Raw genomic sequence first — 19,153 nt, forward strand, 5'->3', positions numbered from 1 at the left:
CAATTGGTACTTGGGATGTTGTATTAATTGGTTTGTCATTGTAATGCAGGTCGAACAAGAATTGGGAAACTCTTACCCGTGACACCAAAAGAAGCAAAAAAGCATCTCACGATATGGATTCATCCGCGTAACACCAAAAGCCAAAGCAAATGGATTCACTTTTGTATAATGTTGTACTTTGACCACATGTTTGTACAAGTACTTTTGTATTTTTGTACTTTTACCACACATGTTTTCTTATCATTTTAGACCACATATTGTATCCAATGTTTGTGTACAACAAATTTAAAGTTTTACTTTGACCACAAAATTTTCTATATAATGTCCAAAGCCAGCACACAAAACATTCACACCAAACCGATTAAAAGAACAACTCCTTCTCTAAATTTTAAACACAAAAACACCTTTTCTTTATTTCCAAACTCTCTAAAATGGCTTCTTCTTCCCAAAATGATGTTGATAACATACTTGATGAATGTTTTAATCAAATATGCGATCAAATCACCAATCAAGTATGGCAAAATTTTCTTACTCCACCAATCCAACATCAACAACCACCTAAACCAAGAAAAAAGCGAGTTTACATTAAAAGAAATCGAGAAGTCGGTCATGACCACTTGTGGAATGATTATTTCAGTGAGGATTCTACTTACTCTCCCAACATTTTTCATCGCCGTTTTAGAATGAACAAGCCATTATTCATTCATATTGTGGATAAACTCGCAAATGAAGTTCCCTTCTTTCAACCATGGCGCTATCATGCTTGGACAATTTTACAGATTCAGTCATAAATTTATTTGGAGATGAGTACTTGAGAAGACCCACACCAGCAGATCTTCAACGACTACTTGACATTGGTGAGTTTTGCGGATTTTCCGGCATGATAGGAAGCATCGATTGTATGCATTGGGAGTGGAAGAATTGTTCCACCGCATGGAAAGGTTAATACACCCGCGGGTCTGGAAAGCCCACAATCGTTTTAGAGGCGGTGGCATCATATGATCTCTAGATCTGACATGCTTTCTTTGGACCACCAGGTACATTAAACGATATCAATATTCTTGAGCAATCTCCAGTCGTGATATTTTGTATGGTCGAGCTCCTAAAGTTAAATACAGTGTTAACAGACATGAGTATAAATTGGCTTACTATCTGACGGATGGTATTTATCCAAAATAGGCTACTTTTATCTAATCTATTCCACTTCCACAAACTCCAAAAGTCTTTTTATTTGCGAGACAACAAGAAGCTGTGTGTAAAGATGTAGAGCGTGCTTTTGGAGTTTTGCAGGCTCGATTTGCCATAGTCAAAAACCCGGCTCTTATTTGGGATAAGGTAAAAATTGGGAAAATAATGAGAGCGTGTATCATACTGCACAATATGATAGTCGAGGACGAACGAGATGGGTACACTCTGTTTGATGAAACTGAATTCGCACAATCGGAGTCAAATAGAGCTTCAGAAGTTGACTACACGCTTCCAACAAGCAGGCATTCATGTGTTGCTACTATGCTCAAGATTCGAATGGATGTTCGTGATCGAGAAAAACATAAACGCTTGGAAGATGATTTGGTTGAGAATATTTGGGCAAAATTTGGAGCAAATCAGTATTAAAATTTATCATTTTCTCCATTTATGAATTGCACTTCTATTGTAATATGTATTAATGTTTTTATTATGTTTTGTATGTTTGAAAATTACTTAAATGTAATATTTTCTATTTTTATAAAATCTTAAATGTTTACACATTTATACCACTTCTATTCTATTTACAATTTTTAATTTTCAAAAAACAATATTTTCAAAAATAAGAGACCCAAAATTAGAACTACCATTGAAGAAAAAAAATTTAATTAAAAGATCATGGGTTCTTATATTCAAAACAATACACAATTAATTCATAAAAAAAATCAAACAGTGTTTAACAATCCACTTATAAGAACCCACCGATAATCTTCCCCTAATGGATAATCCTTCCAAGTAATCTTAAAAGTAAACTATTAATTAAATTTTGTCGTTTGGAGTAAAGACGCCAACAAAGAACAACTCAAACAAATTAAGGGCAAAATGACTGTAAAAACTACGGATTTCGATCACTTGGTGTGAAACAGTTTTCAAGTCAATCAAAGCCAAAATCAAATTCAAAAGGGACTTTGGCAAACCTAACAGCAACTTTTGTTCTCTAGAGACTTCATTATGGAGTCCACTTCTTATACAAGTTACCACTCACTAGGAGCTGGACATTGCAACTTGATGACTTTTTGTAGTGTTCCATCATCTCCCCCGTGATAACTTCACACACTTCGGGGACTTTGACCTGTGTAGGACCATTTTCTTCAATATAGATTTTAATCTCCTTCAAACACGGAAAATAGTCCAAGAAATGTTTTATCAGGTGAATCTCTTTGGCTGTTCCTTGAAACACTTTAATCTCTAACATTTTTACTGGACAAGAAGTTAGTGAACGGCCTTTGTCCTCTCGTGGAATACAGTCACAAGCATCCCCACATTTATCTGTGACATGGTGCAATAAACCCTGAAAGCATAAAGAGACAATAAGCCATGCAACTCTATATTTGGACATATTTGGCAAACTAATGAGTTGTTTAAATTATACCTCAAGGACTAGATTTTCTAAATGAGGACTCTTCCTTATAAGAACTGGCATTGCTTGCCATGCTCGCTTCTTGTCACTCTTAACAGCTAACTTTTTGAGGTTGTTGAATACTGGCATCAATTCAGTGCATAGAGACAGAACCTGACAACAAAGACAAAGCCACAGTTAGAACGAAGATGACAAATTGTGCTGGTTTTCTTTCTTTTATTTCATGGAGACCAGCTGGATCAAAATATCACAAAAATAGAGAAAAGAAGAAGAAACCTGACCTCAAGAGTATCAGGAGACAGAACTAGATACCGAACATATTGAATGCCATTCATAAGCTTCCCCACATTTGCAAGCTGGAGAACATCATCGTCTAACCCATCATTGTTTGGCGCTCTTGCTCGAATGATTTGTTCTTCAGCACTTACCAAAAGGCTGATTCGAGCCTCAAAACAAGTTTACCATTTTAGCTACGGAATAATTGTCCACGACATAATCAGCGTAACTCCCAGCTGGACTCAATTTTTAGGGTTTTGAGGCTTGCACTTGATATAGACACATTGGCCTCCTCCTCTTCTTTCCAGTCTATATAATCTAGAACTAATTCCTCAAGCGAAGGTAAAGCATGAAGAAGAATCTCAAACTTATCAACAGATATCCAAACTGACTCAAGAACAAGAGTTTTGAGCATCGGTAAGAAAATCCTCCCATCAACCGAACAAAAGTCCATTGCACCACGTAATTCCAGCTTTATTAGTTTCTTGTTCTCGAAAACTTTTGAACACAGATTATAGTTATCTCTCGATTCCGTATCCCTAGTCACTGATAGATTAATCTCTGAAACACTACGCACCATCACATTCTGTATCCAACGATTAACACGAGCTATATCAAAACCGCCCGAAACATCGAGCGAAATTTTCTTAATGGGAGAACTACCCTGCAATGCCAATACTCTATCAACAAAATCCATGAAGCTCTGTCGAATATCTTCCCTTAACTCTTTACAGCGTTCCCGATGCAGAAAATTACGGTCATCAATGACAAGATTAGGGAGAAATGCAAGCAGATTGCGCCACCTCTTGGAGAGAACACAAGTCAAAGCAGCCTCCTTTGTGGTAAGGAAGGACAATATATGACCAACAACATCGTCTGGTAGTTTGCTTATGCGATCCATATTCTCTGCACGAAACGAAGAGAGTAATATTACAAAACAGAGAAAGGTTTGATGTTTAGATTCATGTAGAATCCAAGCAAAGAAACACGTCAAACTGGTAAGATAGGAATCTTATGGATTTCCAACATGAACATTCATAGAGGGAAACTTAGAGCTCACTACGCAAATAGGAGTCTTATAGACTAAGGAACGTAACCCAAAAGAAAAAAAACCTCGAAACCTACCTTGTTACAAAAGCTTAATCCAAGACCTAATTTTTTAGGGGTTTCAGTGAATGAGAGTTAGGATTCATATCGCTGGCTTCTTCGGCTCTACAAGCAGAGATATGAAGAAAAGACTCGGCAAGATATGCAAAGGCGTCGGAGAAGCCGAAACATCCGAGGAAGACAGCAAACAAACGAAATGTAGGGTTTTATTTTATCCGGTTCACTAAAACCACCGGTTAAATTTCGGTAAACCGTACCGGAACAACTTGATCTTTGGGCGTCATTAGCTTAAACAGATTTAGGCCCTAATTTACAAGTATTAATGCTTAAAGAGAACGAAAGCAAAGTTGACCAAAGAAGAGCAAAATATGTATGTAACAATGAGACTTATCCGTGTGTGTAATTAGGACATTAAATCTCTTCGGAGAATACAGTAGTCAGTAAAATCAGAAGATATATATTACCATTAATCTTCGTGTGTGTGTTTGATGTGGTTCGAACGTGATTCCAAGTGTCTTTAGTTGAAACCCGCGGCCTGAGAACGTCACCTTCCCTTGCCAAACTACACCATCCTCCTTGTTACTTCTGCTCTGCAACTGCAAACTCAAAGCATCTTCAATCTGAACTAGTTGGTCAGAGCGGTGGCGACCACGACGTCGACCAGCCCACCCCACGCATCCGCAACTGAGCTACTACACTCAATGCCGATTACAATTACTCCTCTATCTCCTAAATGGTCAGCAAGAATACCCAATTTTGACCACGGATATACCAGAACGATGTACGTTCTCCATTCCCCACCTCAGCTTTGCAAAAATCTTTAGCCACCTCCTTGTATTTGAACAGTATGCCAGATCCAGGAGCCCTGATGTGTATTCTTTTTCATTGACCAGAGGGGTGCATTCTTAAGCAGATTTACCTCAACCCATCTTACCCAGAGTGTATCACTATGCGATACAATACGCCAAACCAGCTTCAAGCAGCTCACATTGTTTGCCTCTGCTAAACATCTCAAGCCAAGGCCTCCTTCAGGCTTCACATTGCAACAAATATCGCCTACTGAGGGTTAAGTACGTTTGCTTTTTCACATCTTTTCAATTAGTAATTATTATGGTACTTTCATAATGATAAAAAAAATTTACGATTTTTTACATGTTCATACTCACAGGAATAGTTACATGCAAATTTCATATCTCAAAAAATATGTTGCAAACAAACTTGACCTTAAAACCGAAGATGAGGTGATTTCTTTTCTCTTCTTCCTACTTTTTTTATTGGTTTGATAAAATGGTTGATTTTACATATTTGGTGTTTTATGGATATTGCACGTAGAGTTATACTTAGACAATGAACCTCTAGATTCCCTTGCTATGTTGATTTAAATTTTTCTAATTATAGGTGATATTGAAGAAAACTTTGATGATGAAGTTGAAGGTACTATATATGTGGCGAGTAGCTCAGAAGTATGAGACCAAGGTAAAAAAAAAATTAAGATTTTTACTTAAGAATAGACATTGTGAAAAATTATTTATGACATTATAACATAAATTCCATTGTTTTGTTGTTTAGATTCTGATCAGGTTTAAGAAGAACCAGAGGAGGAAGAATGAAAAAAAAATTGTTGTTGTTTTTGTGACTTTGTTTTTGGTTTTGATACTTGTCTATGCTTTTGATTTTTGATACTCAATCTATGTTTTGATGGCTTTTTGTAGAACCACATTCTTTTTTCTTAATATAATCAAAGAATATGGTCAAATACATATAATAAAATATACAAAAATACATAATATAAATCATATTTGTTTTTGATATGAAAAAATTAAAGACACAAAAATGCGTAGTGTAAAATGCAAAATACATGCAAAATACATATAACATAAGACAAAGAAATTTAGGGTACCCGCAGGTTTACCCACAAGTTTTAAAACCCGTTCGGGTTTATCCACAGGACTTAGAACCCGTTCGGATTTTTTGTATTCCAGTTTTTCTTGGGCGGGTTTTTTTCAGGTTCGGGTCGGGCCGGGTTTTTTTACCCACCACAACATTCTTATTCATACTCACAAGAATAGTTACATGCAAATTTCATATCTCAAAAATATGTTGCAAACAAACTTGACCTTAAAACCGAAGATGAGGTGATTTCAAATTCTTGGATTCACCCCTAGGGGTGAACCTTTTTTATTCACCCATATTAATTAACCAATCAAAATACAACAAAACACCATGTCATATTATATTTATAAAATAAATCAAAATTAAAATAAAAAAGACAAAACAAATTTAGGAAACAAATTATGTTGATTTTTTAATAAGGAAATTATGTCGGTTTGGTTTATAAAGGAATGATTAGAGTATAGTTTTTATAATTAACCAAAATTATATGTCAGTTTAGGTTTACAAAATAGTGATTTGGTTTAGATTTTACAATTAAATGAAATTATAAGTCGGTTTGGGTTTACAAAATAGTTGTTAGGGTTTAGATTTTATAATTAAACAAAATTATATGTCGGTTTGGGTTTACAAAAGGGTGGTTAGTATTTAGGGTTTAGACTTTATAATTAAACAAAATTATATGTCGGTTTGGGTTTACAAAAGAGTGGTTAGGGTTTAGATTTTACAATCAAAAAAGTTTATATGTCGGTTTGGGTTTATAAAATAGTGGTTAGGGTTTAGATTTTATAATTAAAGAAAATTAAATGTCGGTTTGGGTTTATAAAAGAGTGGTTAGGTTTTAGATTTTACAATTAAACAAAATTGTATATCAATTTGGATTTATAAAAGAGTGGTTAGGGTTTAAATTACACAATTAAAAAATATATATCTCGGTTTAGGTTTATAAAAATGCAATTTGGATTTAGATGTTATAATTAAAAACTATAATATAATGTTTATAATTAAAATTGAATTATAAACATATTTTGTTTCTTTAATTAGTAATTTGTTTCCTTAATCAAGAGCGGGTGAATAAGAGAGGTTCACCCCTAGGGGTGAACCCAAGAATTGTCCATTTCTTTTCTCTTCTTCATACTTTTTTTTATTAGTGTGATAAAATGGTTGATTTTACATATTTCGTGTTGAAAAATACTTAGGTTCACCCCTAGGGGTGAACCTTTGTATTCACCCCCCCCCTCTCAACAAATCAAAATGTTCTATCTAATATTTTATTTAAAAAATAAATCAAAATTAAACTAAAAAGCAAAACAAATTAAGGAAACAAATTTTGTATACTTTTATTTAAAGAAAGTTAAAATATGGCTTGGTTTACATTTTACAAATAAACGAGTTTGTATATCGGTTTGGGTTTATATATGAGAAGTGTTTAGATTTTATAATTAAAACGAAATTATATGTCGGTTTTGGTTTAGAAATAAGGTGGTTAGGGTTTAGATTTCATAATTAGAACAAAAATATATGTCGGTTTGGGTTTACAAATGAGATGGTTAGGGTTCAGATTTTACAATTAGAACGAAATTATTTGTCAGTTTGGGTTTACAAATGAGATGATTAGGGTTTAGATTTTACAATTAGAACGAAATTATATGTTGATTATTGTTTACAAATGAGATGGTTAGGCTTTAGATTTTACATACAATTAGAACGAAATTATATGTCGGTTTGGGTTTACAAATGAGATGGTTAAGGTTTAGATTTTACAATTAGAACAAAATTATATATCGGTTTGGGTTTATAAAACAGCGGTTTAAGTTTCTAATTTTATAATAATGTATACAGATTTTATTTCCTTATTTTGTAAGGGGGTGAATGAAGAGGTTCACCTGTAATGCCCTCATTCCATCCACACGGCCGGACTAACCGTGGGCTGTCCTGAAGGTCATCACACTCAGACAACTGCTAGCAATCCAGCCAAGGTTCCACCAACGAATTAGGTTCCTCGGCCAGTTCACCGGCAGCTATCTATCTGCTACGTACATTTCTTAGGTTTTGCAACCCTCGGTACATACGCGGCGTTATGCTGGCCCGGACTAATCCGTACCAGCTCCACTTGTCCGAATTATGTATGAAAATAATCAATTTATTATATATAGAATAAAGTTTACAAAATCAATAACAACACAAAACAAAAGCGTTGGAGCAAGGACTTTGCAACACAGCACGAAAACATCCTATCCGATCCATTAAACTCGGTACTACCCCCTTAAAAACTTTCCCTACAAAAAAAACAATTGTGGAGAGGGGTGAACAATCTAAGATCACTCAGTAAGTTGGGCAACCCTTTAACATGTTATCCCCCTAAAACATGCTATCTCAACACATCCAACTACCCCACAACTACCCCACAATCAAAGCACGCAATGCGAAAGCTTAGCAAGCAAACAACACACACACAAGCATGCAAGGACAAACAAGACCCGACTCGTTTAGACCTTAACTCTATCTTGGCCTCCACGCCACTTCACCCTCAATCACTGCCAAGGTGGAAAAAGGCTATCAGTGTATCAAGACCACTTGACTACACTTGACACCCAAGTCAGGTATCCACACCATGACTAACACAACCAGATCTCTCCCAGGGATATCACAATCAACCTGGGGATTCACCATCACAACCTAGGAACACACGTCCTATGATAAACAACTCCACAACCTAGGGCCCATCGATCCTCTGTTCCGTCCCAACACTCTTCCGCGTTGATACCACAAAGGCAACCAACCGGACACACCCCAAAAATCCTCCGCGTTGTCACCAATCCCAGGTGAACAACCGGGGACACATTGCCACATCGTCATGCGGTTCAGGCTAGTAGCTAGCTAGACCCGAATCCGTCCTGCCATGAGATCTCTCTGGATTAGCTCACCGGACTTCCACACACGTCAGGAATAGAGATCAATCATCTAGCTAAGAGCCGAGACATTTAACCCGCGATCTAGCTAGGACAACACTTAACTCTAGGACTCAAGACTCCAAAAATTAAGCACAACCATACCACACACAAACATGCAAGCGTCACACGCAAGCAACAAACAATCACCACACACAAGGCCTAAGCCGCAAGAAAACAATCAAGCAACTTAAGAAACAATAAACATGCATGCATCCTATATTCTCCCAACCCCAAAGTTTTAACCTCAATTTAAACATCAAATTTTGCATGCATCTTAACTCTCATATTTTTCACATGCATGCGGCTCTTTTCTTTCCGGAGATTCTCGCATGGCTAAAAAAATAACACTCTAATGGTTTGATCTCCCATCAACACCATGAGGTTATTTCTCTTTGGTTTGGGTACACATGCGGCTCTTTCCTCCCCGAAGATTCTCGCGTGGCCTCACCAACAACCACCTTTCCCATTTTAGAGGTTAAACTTTATCTTCATATATTTTTGGGTCCTCATACGGCTCTTTCCACACAGGAGATTCTCGTATGGACTCACCAAAAATAGCATCCCCTCAACTAGACCGATCTCCCATCAAGTCTAGGAGTTGAACCTCTCCCAAAAATTCATGCAAAATTAAATAAAATTTAACATGCATGACACACCCCCAATTCACCAAATTTTAAGTAAGAAAAATCTTACTAATTTTTCCATCGATCCCCATGATCGAAAAAAACCCAAAATCGAACATGCAAGGCATTTCACACTTGCATGTGATTTTTAAAATTATTTTCCACCCTTGGAAAAATCTTAAAATCCCCAAAATCCATCATGCAAGGCATTTCACACTTGCATGAGATTTTGAAAATTATTTTCCACCCTTGGAAAAATTTTAAAATCCCCAAAATCCATCATGCAAGGCATTTCACACTTGCATGAGATTTTTAAAATTATTTTCCACCCTTGGAAAAATCTTAAAATTCCCAAAATCCATCATGCAAGACATTTCACACTTGCATGAGATTTCTAAAAATATTCTTTCACCCCAAAACACTTTAAACCTTTAGATCTAGCATGCAAGGCATTTCACACTTGCATGAGATTTCTAAAAATATTCTTTCACCCCAAAACACTTTAAACCTTTAGATCTAGCATGCAAGGCATTTCACACTTGCATGAGATTTCTAAAAATATTCTTTCACCCCAAAACACTTTAAACCTTTAGATCTAGCATGCAAGGCATTTCACACTTGCATGAGATTTCTAAAAATATTCTTTCACCCCAAAACACTTTAAACCTTTAGATCTAGCATGCAAGGCATTTCACACTTGCATGAGATTTCTAAAAATATTCTTTCACCCCAAAACACTTTAAACCTTTAGATCTAGCATGCAAGGCATTTCACACTTGCATGAGATTTCTAAAAATATTCTTTCACCCCAAAACACTTTAAACCTTTAGATCTAGCATGCAAGGCATTTCACACTTGCATCTAGTCTAAGGGAAAGCCATTCTCCCCACAGAATGCTTTAAAAATCCCTTAAAATCTTTCTTGTCTACATGCAATCTACAGATCTACATGCAACAAGATACTAATGCAACACACAAGGGCCGATGCAGGAGTTAGAGAGCTCACACACCTCCTAATCCCCAAAATCCACAACTCACCTTAGCTTTGGAGACTTTTGGCCGATTGGAACTTCACCACACTACGCCAATCTGACAGCACTTCCTTGATCTTTAGCTCCTCTCTTCGCCGAGATCTTCTCCTCTTCTTCCTCTTCTCTCGAAATCACAAGCTTTCTTCTTTAAGAGAGTTGAGAGAAAATTTGGGCAGAGTTTAACTGTCTAGAGAGGTTTTGGTCGAAATGAGAAGCCAAGGGGAGATATTTATAGCCCCTTTGGTCGACTCTTGGCTTAGGCAAGTGGTAATTTCTATTTGACAAGTGTTATAAAAATTGCATGTACTCTCCTCCACTCGCGCGTGCATCTCACTCGCTGGTGGAAGTGACTTAATCGCGTGACACATGGCGTCTCTCTTGCGTCCCATGTACGTCTGTACTCGTCCGCAGAACCATCCTTCGTCCGCAAGTCCATTTCCTCGACAGTCCCCGGTCCCCTTGACCGTGACACCAAAATTTTGTGGCCATCTCTGGACCTCTTCGTCCGTGACACTCGGTTGTCTTTTCCATCTTCGGACCTCCGTCCCGTACGTCCGATCCAACCATCGTCCGTCGTACATTGACCGTTTGGTCGGTACATGACCATTCCGTTCCCATGGTACGTTTTACGTCCTTTGTACCATTTTTCCATGGCCATTATTTTCCTTTTTCCTTCCTTTGGTCCTCTCACCATTTTCCTTGATCATTCATCATCCATTGGTCCGGATGTCCCAACGGTTCCCGTCCGTTCTTCGGCTCTAGACCCTTTCATGACTTGGTAACTTTAGACACAAGTTACTTAGGTCATTCTCGAATCTTTTCTTTTCTTTGTCTTTCCGAGACATCTCCTCGTCCGGTACGTACTTCATGATACGGTTCATTACATCACCCTTAGGGGTGAACCCAAGTATGTCTCTTTGGTGTTTTATGGATATAGCAGGTAGAGTTATAATTCATTGACAATCCTGTTTGATCTGTGGGAAGGTGTTGATATGATGAATTTTGAAGCTGGATCTTCAAGCGCTGATCATGTCATGGTCGTCAACTATGACTGAAATGTTGACATGTGATCTACTTAAGATTATGTATAGCACAAGTTATCTTGAAAACTCGTTTCAGTTATTGAATAAGTAGTATGCATCGCTTTACTTTCAGATCTGGAAAGTACATTTCATATTTAATAAGACCAAAGTCCTTTAACAATTTTTTTTATAAAAGAACTGATATATAGATTTTAAATCTATATATAGATGTTAATCGACCTTGATATAAATCTATATATAGATATTTTTTGGGTGTTTTCTTAACACATTATTATATGTAATCTTAAAGAAAGCAAACAAAGATTACATATATTAATTTATACTCTTTTTTAGGTGCAACGACATATATTAATTTATACTAAATATCTAAAATATCTAAGTTTTCAAAACATGCAAAAAAATTAGAATGACAAAGTATTTAACAAATTTATTACGTAAATGATAAATATAGAGTTATCAATAACAAAAGCTTTGGTACCTTTTTCTTTAACTATACTGTACTTACAAATTATTATTTTAAATAAAACAATACATATATATATATATATATATATATATATTTGTCAACCAAAGTTGGAAGTCCAAACACGAGGAAAAATGTTTGCAAACGTAACTTTTGAGAATAATGACCTGGACGACCTAGCGAGACAATCCGCTTTCAGATTCGACGTACGTGATATTTTAGACAAGGCGAAGAGAGGAAAGGTCGAGCGGAGCAGGTGGAAGTCATCTAGTAGATTAGAAAAAGCCGGCTAATCGTCAGGGGATTGAATCGCAACTAATACTGCACAATCCGTCTCGAAGCTCTAACAAATAACTCCTCCAACACAAATACTCTTCATGGCCCAAAGTAGAGCTTGCAACTCTGAATGCAGAGGAGACGGGCTTCGACGAACACATTTTGCTCCCAACAATGTAGTCTGATCGTTGTCGTTACATCAACACCAGCCCAAACCTGAACTGATGTATGAAACTTTTTAGGAGCCATCAATCTGACATCGAGAAACCTGACCCTGATTATCCCTAAATTCCACGGACTCCGACAAACCGGAGATACCCGAGGACCCTCCTGGTTGTAGTTGCACCTCCTCCCATAATGATTTTTTACATAAAGCCTGATTAATAATATCGTTTGGCTCTAAATATGTACCTTGAAATACTTTTTTATTCCTATCTTTCCAAAGCTACCATAATATCCAAGGTAACTGAAGATGGTTATCCTGATCTCTGGAAAAAGTTTCCCCCCTCCAAAAAATGAAATCCCAATTTGCATATACCGATTCAAAAGGAAAAACCCCATGGTAGAACCGTAACTTGAGACAACTCCCAAACTTGATGCAAACGAGGACACTCAGAAAAGAACATGATTAATTGTCTGCACCGCAGAATGAGCTAAACGATCCATCACAGGGAGAGAACCGGAAGCAATTTGCCAGAAAAAATTCTTAATTTTGGGCGCTACGTGAAGTTTCCATGCATGAGCTCTTGAAACTGAGCAAGTTGGACCAATATCTACCTCTTTACCCATGTCTTGTGCCAGCCCGTAGCCTAACTTTAAAGAATACTTCTCGGATATTGTATGATGACATACCAAACGATATGGCTTAAAAGACTTAATTATAATCATACGCCAAATAATCTGAATATCTTTCGGATCCATATATTGCTGGAGAATATGCAGATGCCACTCTATAGTGGCCGGATTGATTAAGTGATTAACTATTAAATTTGGATGTAAATACCTATCCCTACCATTCGCGGGACGGGGTGGTTATCGGGAATCCATGGATCTTGCCAAACTGAAACATTACATCCAGATCCTATCAACCACCTAACACCACATGCAACTAAATTTTTTGTCGAGAAAATACTTTTTCAGCCGGCTTCTTAGCCAATAAACATTTTAATGACATAAATCATATAACAAACATTTTATGTGTCGTCTTTTTTTTTCAACCAAACATATAATTAAATTAGAAGAGGACTCCAAGATTGGTTGCCCACACAGGAGGATAAGAGTTTACAAAAGAAATTTCAGAAGGTAAAGATCTCGACGAACGAGCAAGACAATCCGCCCTAGCGTTGGATAGACGAGGGACCCTAATAAGGGTGAAGGAGGGAAAAGATGATCTGAGCAAAGAGAAATCATCCAGCAGGTTCAAAAAAGCGGGCCAATAGTCTAGCATCTACACCATCACAACTAACTCTGCATTATCCGTCTCGAACGCTTGACAGTGGACACCAGCTGCTAGAAAGGACTCCACAGCCCAATTCAGAGCATGTAACTCCGCGTGTAAAGGGGTCGGGCTGCGTCTATGACTTTGTGCTCCCATAAGTAGTGTTATATCCTCACTATTACAAAACCACCATCCCATCCCCTCAAAAGCATCAGAACCTTTCCAGGAACCATCAACCTGACAGCAAGGTAGGGGGCCCGTTCCTCCAAAATTGGTGAGATGTCCAAAAATCTCTCAGAGAAAGATTTGGCATCCTCCTATAGTAATTTATCATTAATCGCCTGATTTATAATGTCAATTGGCTCTGCCTCTAGTCCCTGATAGACTTTTTTATTCCTGTCTTTCTAGATTGACCAAAGAATCCAAGGGAGACGAAAAGCTATGTCTGAAACCCCCGATTGAGAAGACGTCCGCCAAAAAATAAAATCTAAATTTGAGTATATTGAACCGTAGGGAAAACCCTCAGGAATTAACGAAACCGGAGACAATTTCCAGATACTGCACAAACGGGAATACTCAAAAAGAGCGTGATTTATAGTCTCTATCTCAGAAGCACACCGTTTACACAAAGTGTCGCATCGAACACCCCGATGAGGAAGTCGTTCTAACACTGGAAGAGTACCGGAGGCAATCTGCCGTAAAGCCGAACACGACGACCCATATTCAATTTCCTTAATTAAATCCCTAGCAAAGCGATAACCCGATTTGACCGAATACTTTCTCGACTTAGTAAAATGCCATACTAAGCCATCCAGTTTATAAAATTTACTGACCATCATACTCCTAATAAGCTGAATATCCACTGGATCCATAAGCTCTACGAGAATAGGCAAATGCCATTCCTTTGTAATTGGGTTAATTAAATGACTAACCATCAAATTCGGATGTAACCACCTCCCCCGACCATTAGCTGGCCATGACCGAAGATCCGATATCCATGGATCCCGCCAAACCAAAATAGAACAATCAGAGCCCACTGCCCAACGTGCTCTTTGTACCACCAAATCTTTAGTTGAAAAAATTGCTCTGCCATGCAAAGGACGGGGAATATGGTTTTTTGGCCAAAAGAGGATGTTTATTCCAAAAATATCTACCTCGCATCACTCGAGCCATTAACGACATCGGATAATGAATTAACCGCCAATACTGTTTGGCCAGCATGGCGTCATTAAATTGTTCCAGAGCACGGAAGCCCAGCCCCCCTTTCGCATTTATCTTTGCACAATTTATCCCAAACTACCCAATGCATACCACATGCCTTGTCGTTATACTTCCACCAGAATTTTGAAATAGCGCTTGTTAGTTTAGACGTTAACTCTTGCGGCAGTTTATAACACGACATAACATGGGTCGGAAGAGCTAGCGCGACCGATTTAATCATAACTTCCTTACCCCCTTTCGATAAATACTTAGCAGACAAACCATTTACTCGATCATCCAGACGATCATTAACGTAGCTAAAAACCTTAGTTTTCGAACCCTGAAGACTTTCAGGGATACCCAAGTAAGCGCCCATGCCACCTTCTTTAGAAATCCCAATAACGGATTTTAACTGAGATCTTGTGTCAGATGGAATCTTCTTACCAAACATAATAGAAGACTTCTCCAAATTAACCTCTTGACCCGAGGCTTTACCATAATTATCTATTATATCCATTACCATTCGACATTCAGTCGCCTCGGTTTTGCAAAAAAACAAACTATCGTCAGCAAACAATAAATGCAAAATAGTGGGGCAGTCACGAGCTATTGTGATACCCGTCAACTTCTTTTCCCGTTCGGTCTTTTTAATATTTACAATTAACACCTTTGTGCAAAGTATAAACAAATATGGTGACAGAGGATCTCCCTGGCGTAAACCCCTCTGTGGAATGATAGAGCCCTGAGGCTGTCCATTCAGAAGGACTTGGTACGACACAGAAGAAACACACCACATAATCCATGTAATCCATTTCCTAGCAAAACCTAACTTAACCATAACCGCTTCCAGAAAAGCCCATTCAACACGATCATATGCTTTACTCATATCCGTTTTGAAAGCCAGAAACTCCGAATTACATCGTCGGTTGGTATTCAGCCCATGAAACATCTCCTGAGCCACAAGAATATTATCTGTAATTAATCGACCAGAAACAAAAGCAGACTGAGTTTCTGACACCAAAGATGGCAAGAAACGTTTAAGCCTAAAACACAGTATCTTAGAAATAATCTTATAACTCACATTACAAAGACTAATCGGTCTAAATTCCGCCATCCGCTGCGGGCGATCAACCTTAGGAATGAGACAGATATTTGTCTCATTTAAACGTGGGTCAAAGCAGCCCGTTCGGAAAAACTCTTTAACCAAAGTCACCAAATCCCCTTTTAAAGATGACCAGAAACGTTGGAAAAATAAAGCCGTCATTCCATCGGGCCCTGGGGTTTTCTCCAGATGCATAGCAAACAAGGCTTTCTGAACTTCTGATTCAGTGATGTCCCTAGTTAGATCCCGGTTCATATTGTCTGTGATGAGTGGGGAAAGCTCCTGAATCATCTCTGAAATCTGTGACCTCCGATCTCTTAAAAAAATATTCAAAATATTTTGTAGCAATATTCTCCATACCCGAGGTCGATTCATCCCAGACATTATCAACATCAAATAAACCAATAATCCTATTCCGCACCCGCCGCTGTTTGGTGGAAGCATGAAATTTTTTTGTATTTTATGTGACGTCTTTGAGAGCTATTTTACTTTACAATACTTTGTTTAGTCTCAAAAAAAATTCTCAAAAGATCTCAAAAATTATATATATTTTTTTGTCCTCTAATCTCAAAAATATATGAATGGCTTGTTTAGTAAATTGTATATACATATATTAGTTAGGCAGAATATCCCAAGAGTATTTTACCAAAATAGTTCGATTTTCTTTCTTTTTTAATTTACCATCTTTGTCTTGTAACTTGAAAAACTGGTCTATAGATTTCTCATCTTTTATATATCCTCGTACATAATTATATTTTTCATCAGCTATAGATTTCAAATTACTAATTCATATAAATCTCCCTCTGTTCAGTGCTTAAGAGTGAAAGTGTAAATACATCTTTCTCTTCAATGTTCACATGAATTCTAATTTGAACCGATTGTCGAACCAAAAACCCACAAACTGAACTAAATGTCAGTGTTCTTCGTATAAACTCTCGATACAAAACCCAAAACTGAACTAAACCGGTAGAGTTAAACCTATAGGACCTCTTCTCAAGAGAGTTCAGAGATTACACGTTCACATTTGTCTTCCAATATCTTCACTGCTTCTGTGAAAAGCACGTCCGGAGGCTGTGATCCGGTAGACTCGATCGTAACTGCCAATGACAATTAAAAACTCAATTAGAATTTCTTTCACATCATGAATTGCCTAGTTGAATTGAGCGGTTCTTACATATAAAATGGTTCTTGACACGGCGCAGAGCCACTTGGTCCACCCAATCTCTTTTTCCTTTTGCTTCTGCTTTTCCTTCTGATTTTGCTTCTGCTTTTCCTTCTGATTTTGCTTCTGCTTTACCTTTTGAATTTGCTTCTCCTTCTATTGTTTCGTCTCCTTCTCTTAAGCATTCTCTACACAAGGAGCAGTCACGCGGCCGAGCTACGGTTGCCCTTTTTCTACCTGTTTTTCCACTTTTGGAAGTCAATATGAAATCAAATTGCAGAGACACTTGCAAGCCAAAGTTCTCGGGTTTTTCACCAGAATCTCTTATTGTTACTGAAAAAGCAAGTAAGAAGACTTTGAAGGAAACTAGGGAGGGCTTTTACTTCACCTTGGCCCATCTCTTCAATGTCAAAAACTTTCCTGGGGCAGACTTTTACGAGTTCTTCAGCATGTTTACCCTCGAATTCCTTTAGTAGAATCACCTAAGATATTATAAATAAAAGCGTTAGGAAGAAGCTTAGGACGAGTCAAGAAAAGAGGAGATAGCACAAAAGATTGTGGTGAACTTCTCACCTCAGGAAACATTCGATACCAAGCCGTAGCTACTGGAGACCACTTTGCATGTGTTTTACCAATGCCCTTAACCGCATGAGCTTCAAGCTCAATCTCCTGCAAGAAAAAGATAGAAGGAGACGCAAGTCTTTCATCTCTCATCGCAAGTGAAGTCTTCCTAAGTGTAACAATTAAGAGGAATATAATAAATAAATAAAACAGTACCTGGCCAGGGCCGAGTTTTGCTATCAAGATATCTTCAAAGCTCGGCATGATAGGATTATCTGCAAATTCAGGGAAGGAATCTTGGCTGCGGCTGAATGAAGTATGAGTTTTTGGATTTGTGGTTGAACCTCCTGCTGATTCTTTGAGAAGCTCACTCCCATTTGGTAACCATTTCAATTCGCTACTTAAAACTTCAAGAAAATAAAAATGACACCGTTCATGAGAGATCAAGCTAACAATAAGACAATGAATCCTCTTCTTGTGCTAACCAAAGAACAAATATTACCTTTACGACGCGGGTCACCTTTTGGACATTTCACATGGAGTTTGAAAACAATGGTGTTCCTTTCATTTGGCTGATCGTTTTCTATAACACAGAGATTAAAAAACAAAGATTGTGACACAAAGAATCATGAGCTTACAAAGATGAATCACATGCCACAAAAATATTTCCTTACCGGATAAATATTCAAAGAGCCTCGGATCAGCTACGATTGGAATAAGACCCAACCTGTGAGCAAGAACTTCGTCTTGAATAATAGAAGTGTTGTTTACTACAAACACTTTTTCAATAGCCATTGAAGGAAGCTGTCCAAACAAATGAACACACTTTTAATAAAAGATTCTAGTAATAAAGGATTCATCAAAGGTTGTGAGTCAGACCTCAGCTAAGAGGATTCTTCTGAAAGCATTAGCGATTCCTTGAGGGATACCAATCATATCGAATACCATATCTGTCTCTGTGAGACTAATCACATCAACTTTGAAATCCTCAGAGAAGTTTTCTAGATTCACACTGTTGTCCACTCCCGAAGAGATATAGGCACCCGAGTAAATGGTACCCGTGGCCTTACAAACAAAAACACACAAACACAAGACTTCAAATTTCTGACAAAATTGACAAACCCACAAGAAAAAAATTTGGAATTTTTTAATAAACAGAGCAAACCCCACATGAGAGAGGGATTGAGACAAAAGCCAATACAGAGCAAATTGTAACTTACATGTAAAGGAGCACCAACTTCGCAGACAACACGAGTTCGCTGGAGTTCGAGATGCGGAGGAAGTCCTTTAGGTACGTCAGGGAGATCGAATATGTTGAAATTTTTGGCTTCTAGCTTTTCTTCATCAGTCACAATCCTTCTCACCTCTTCTTCTTCTTCTTCAACACTCTCCATCGTTCCAAGTTTTGAGTAGTGTGCAATAC

General features: G+C 37.6%; 1 protein-coding gene and 1 pseudogene across 1 annotated transcript; both read right to left on the reverse strand.

The window, feature by feature from the left end:
• LOC104728218 lies at window positions 2,195-3,782 on the reverse strand (annotated as a pseudogene).
• LOC104724049 (DNA-directed RNA polymerases I and III subunit rpac1-like) lies at window positions 16,776-19,147 on the reverse strand. Its single transcript, XM_010442494.2, has 9 exons — window positions 18,951-19,147; window positions 18,610-18,795; window positions 18,405-18,534; window positions 18,233-18,313; window positions 17,947-18,137; window positions 17,743-17,838; window positions 17,558-17,651; window positions 17,182-17,406; window positions 16,776-17,104 (listed from the first exon to the last, which is right to left on the reverse strand). Exons 1-9 carry the CDS (start codon window positions 19,122-19,124, stop codon window positions 17,001-17,003), a joined length of 1,281 nt encoding a protein of 426 aa, XP_010440796.1. The 5' UTR covers window positions 19,125-19,147; the 3' UTR covers window positions 16,776-17,000.

This window comes from Camelina sativa, chromosome 11, assembly GCF_000633955.1.
Source record: "Camelina sativa cultivar DH55 chromosome 11, Cs, whole genome shotgun sequence".
In the NCBI taxonomy this organism is placed as follows: Eukaryota; Viridiplantae; Streptophyta; class Magnoliopsida; order Brassicales; family Brassicaceae; genus Camelina; species Camelina sativa.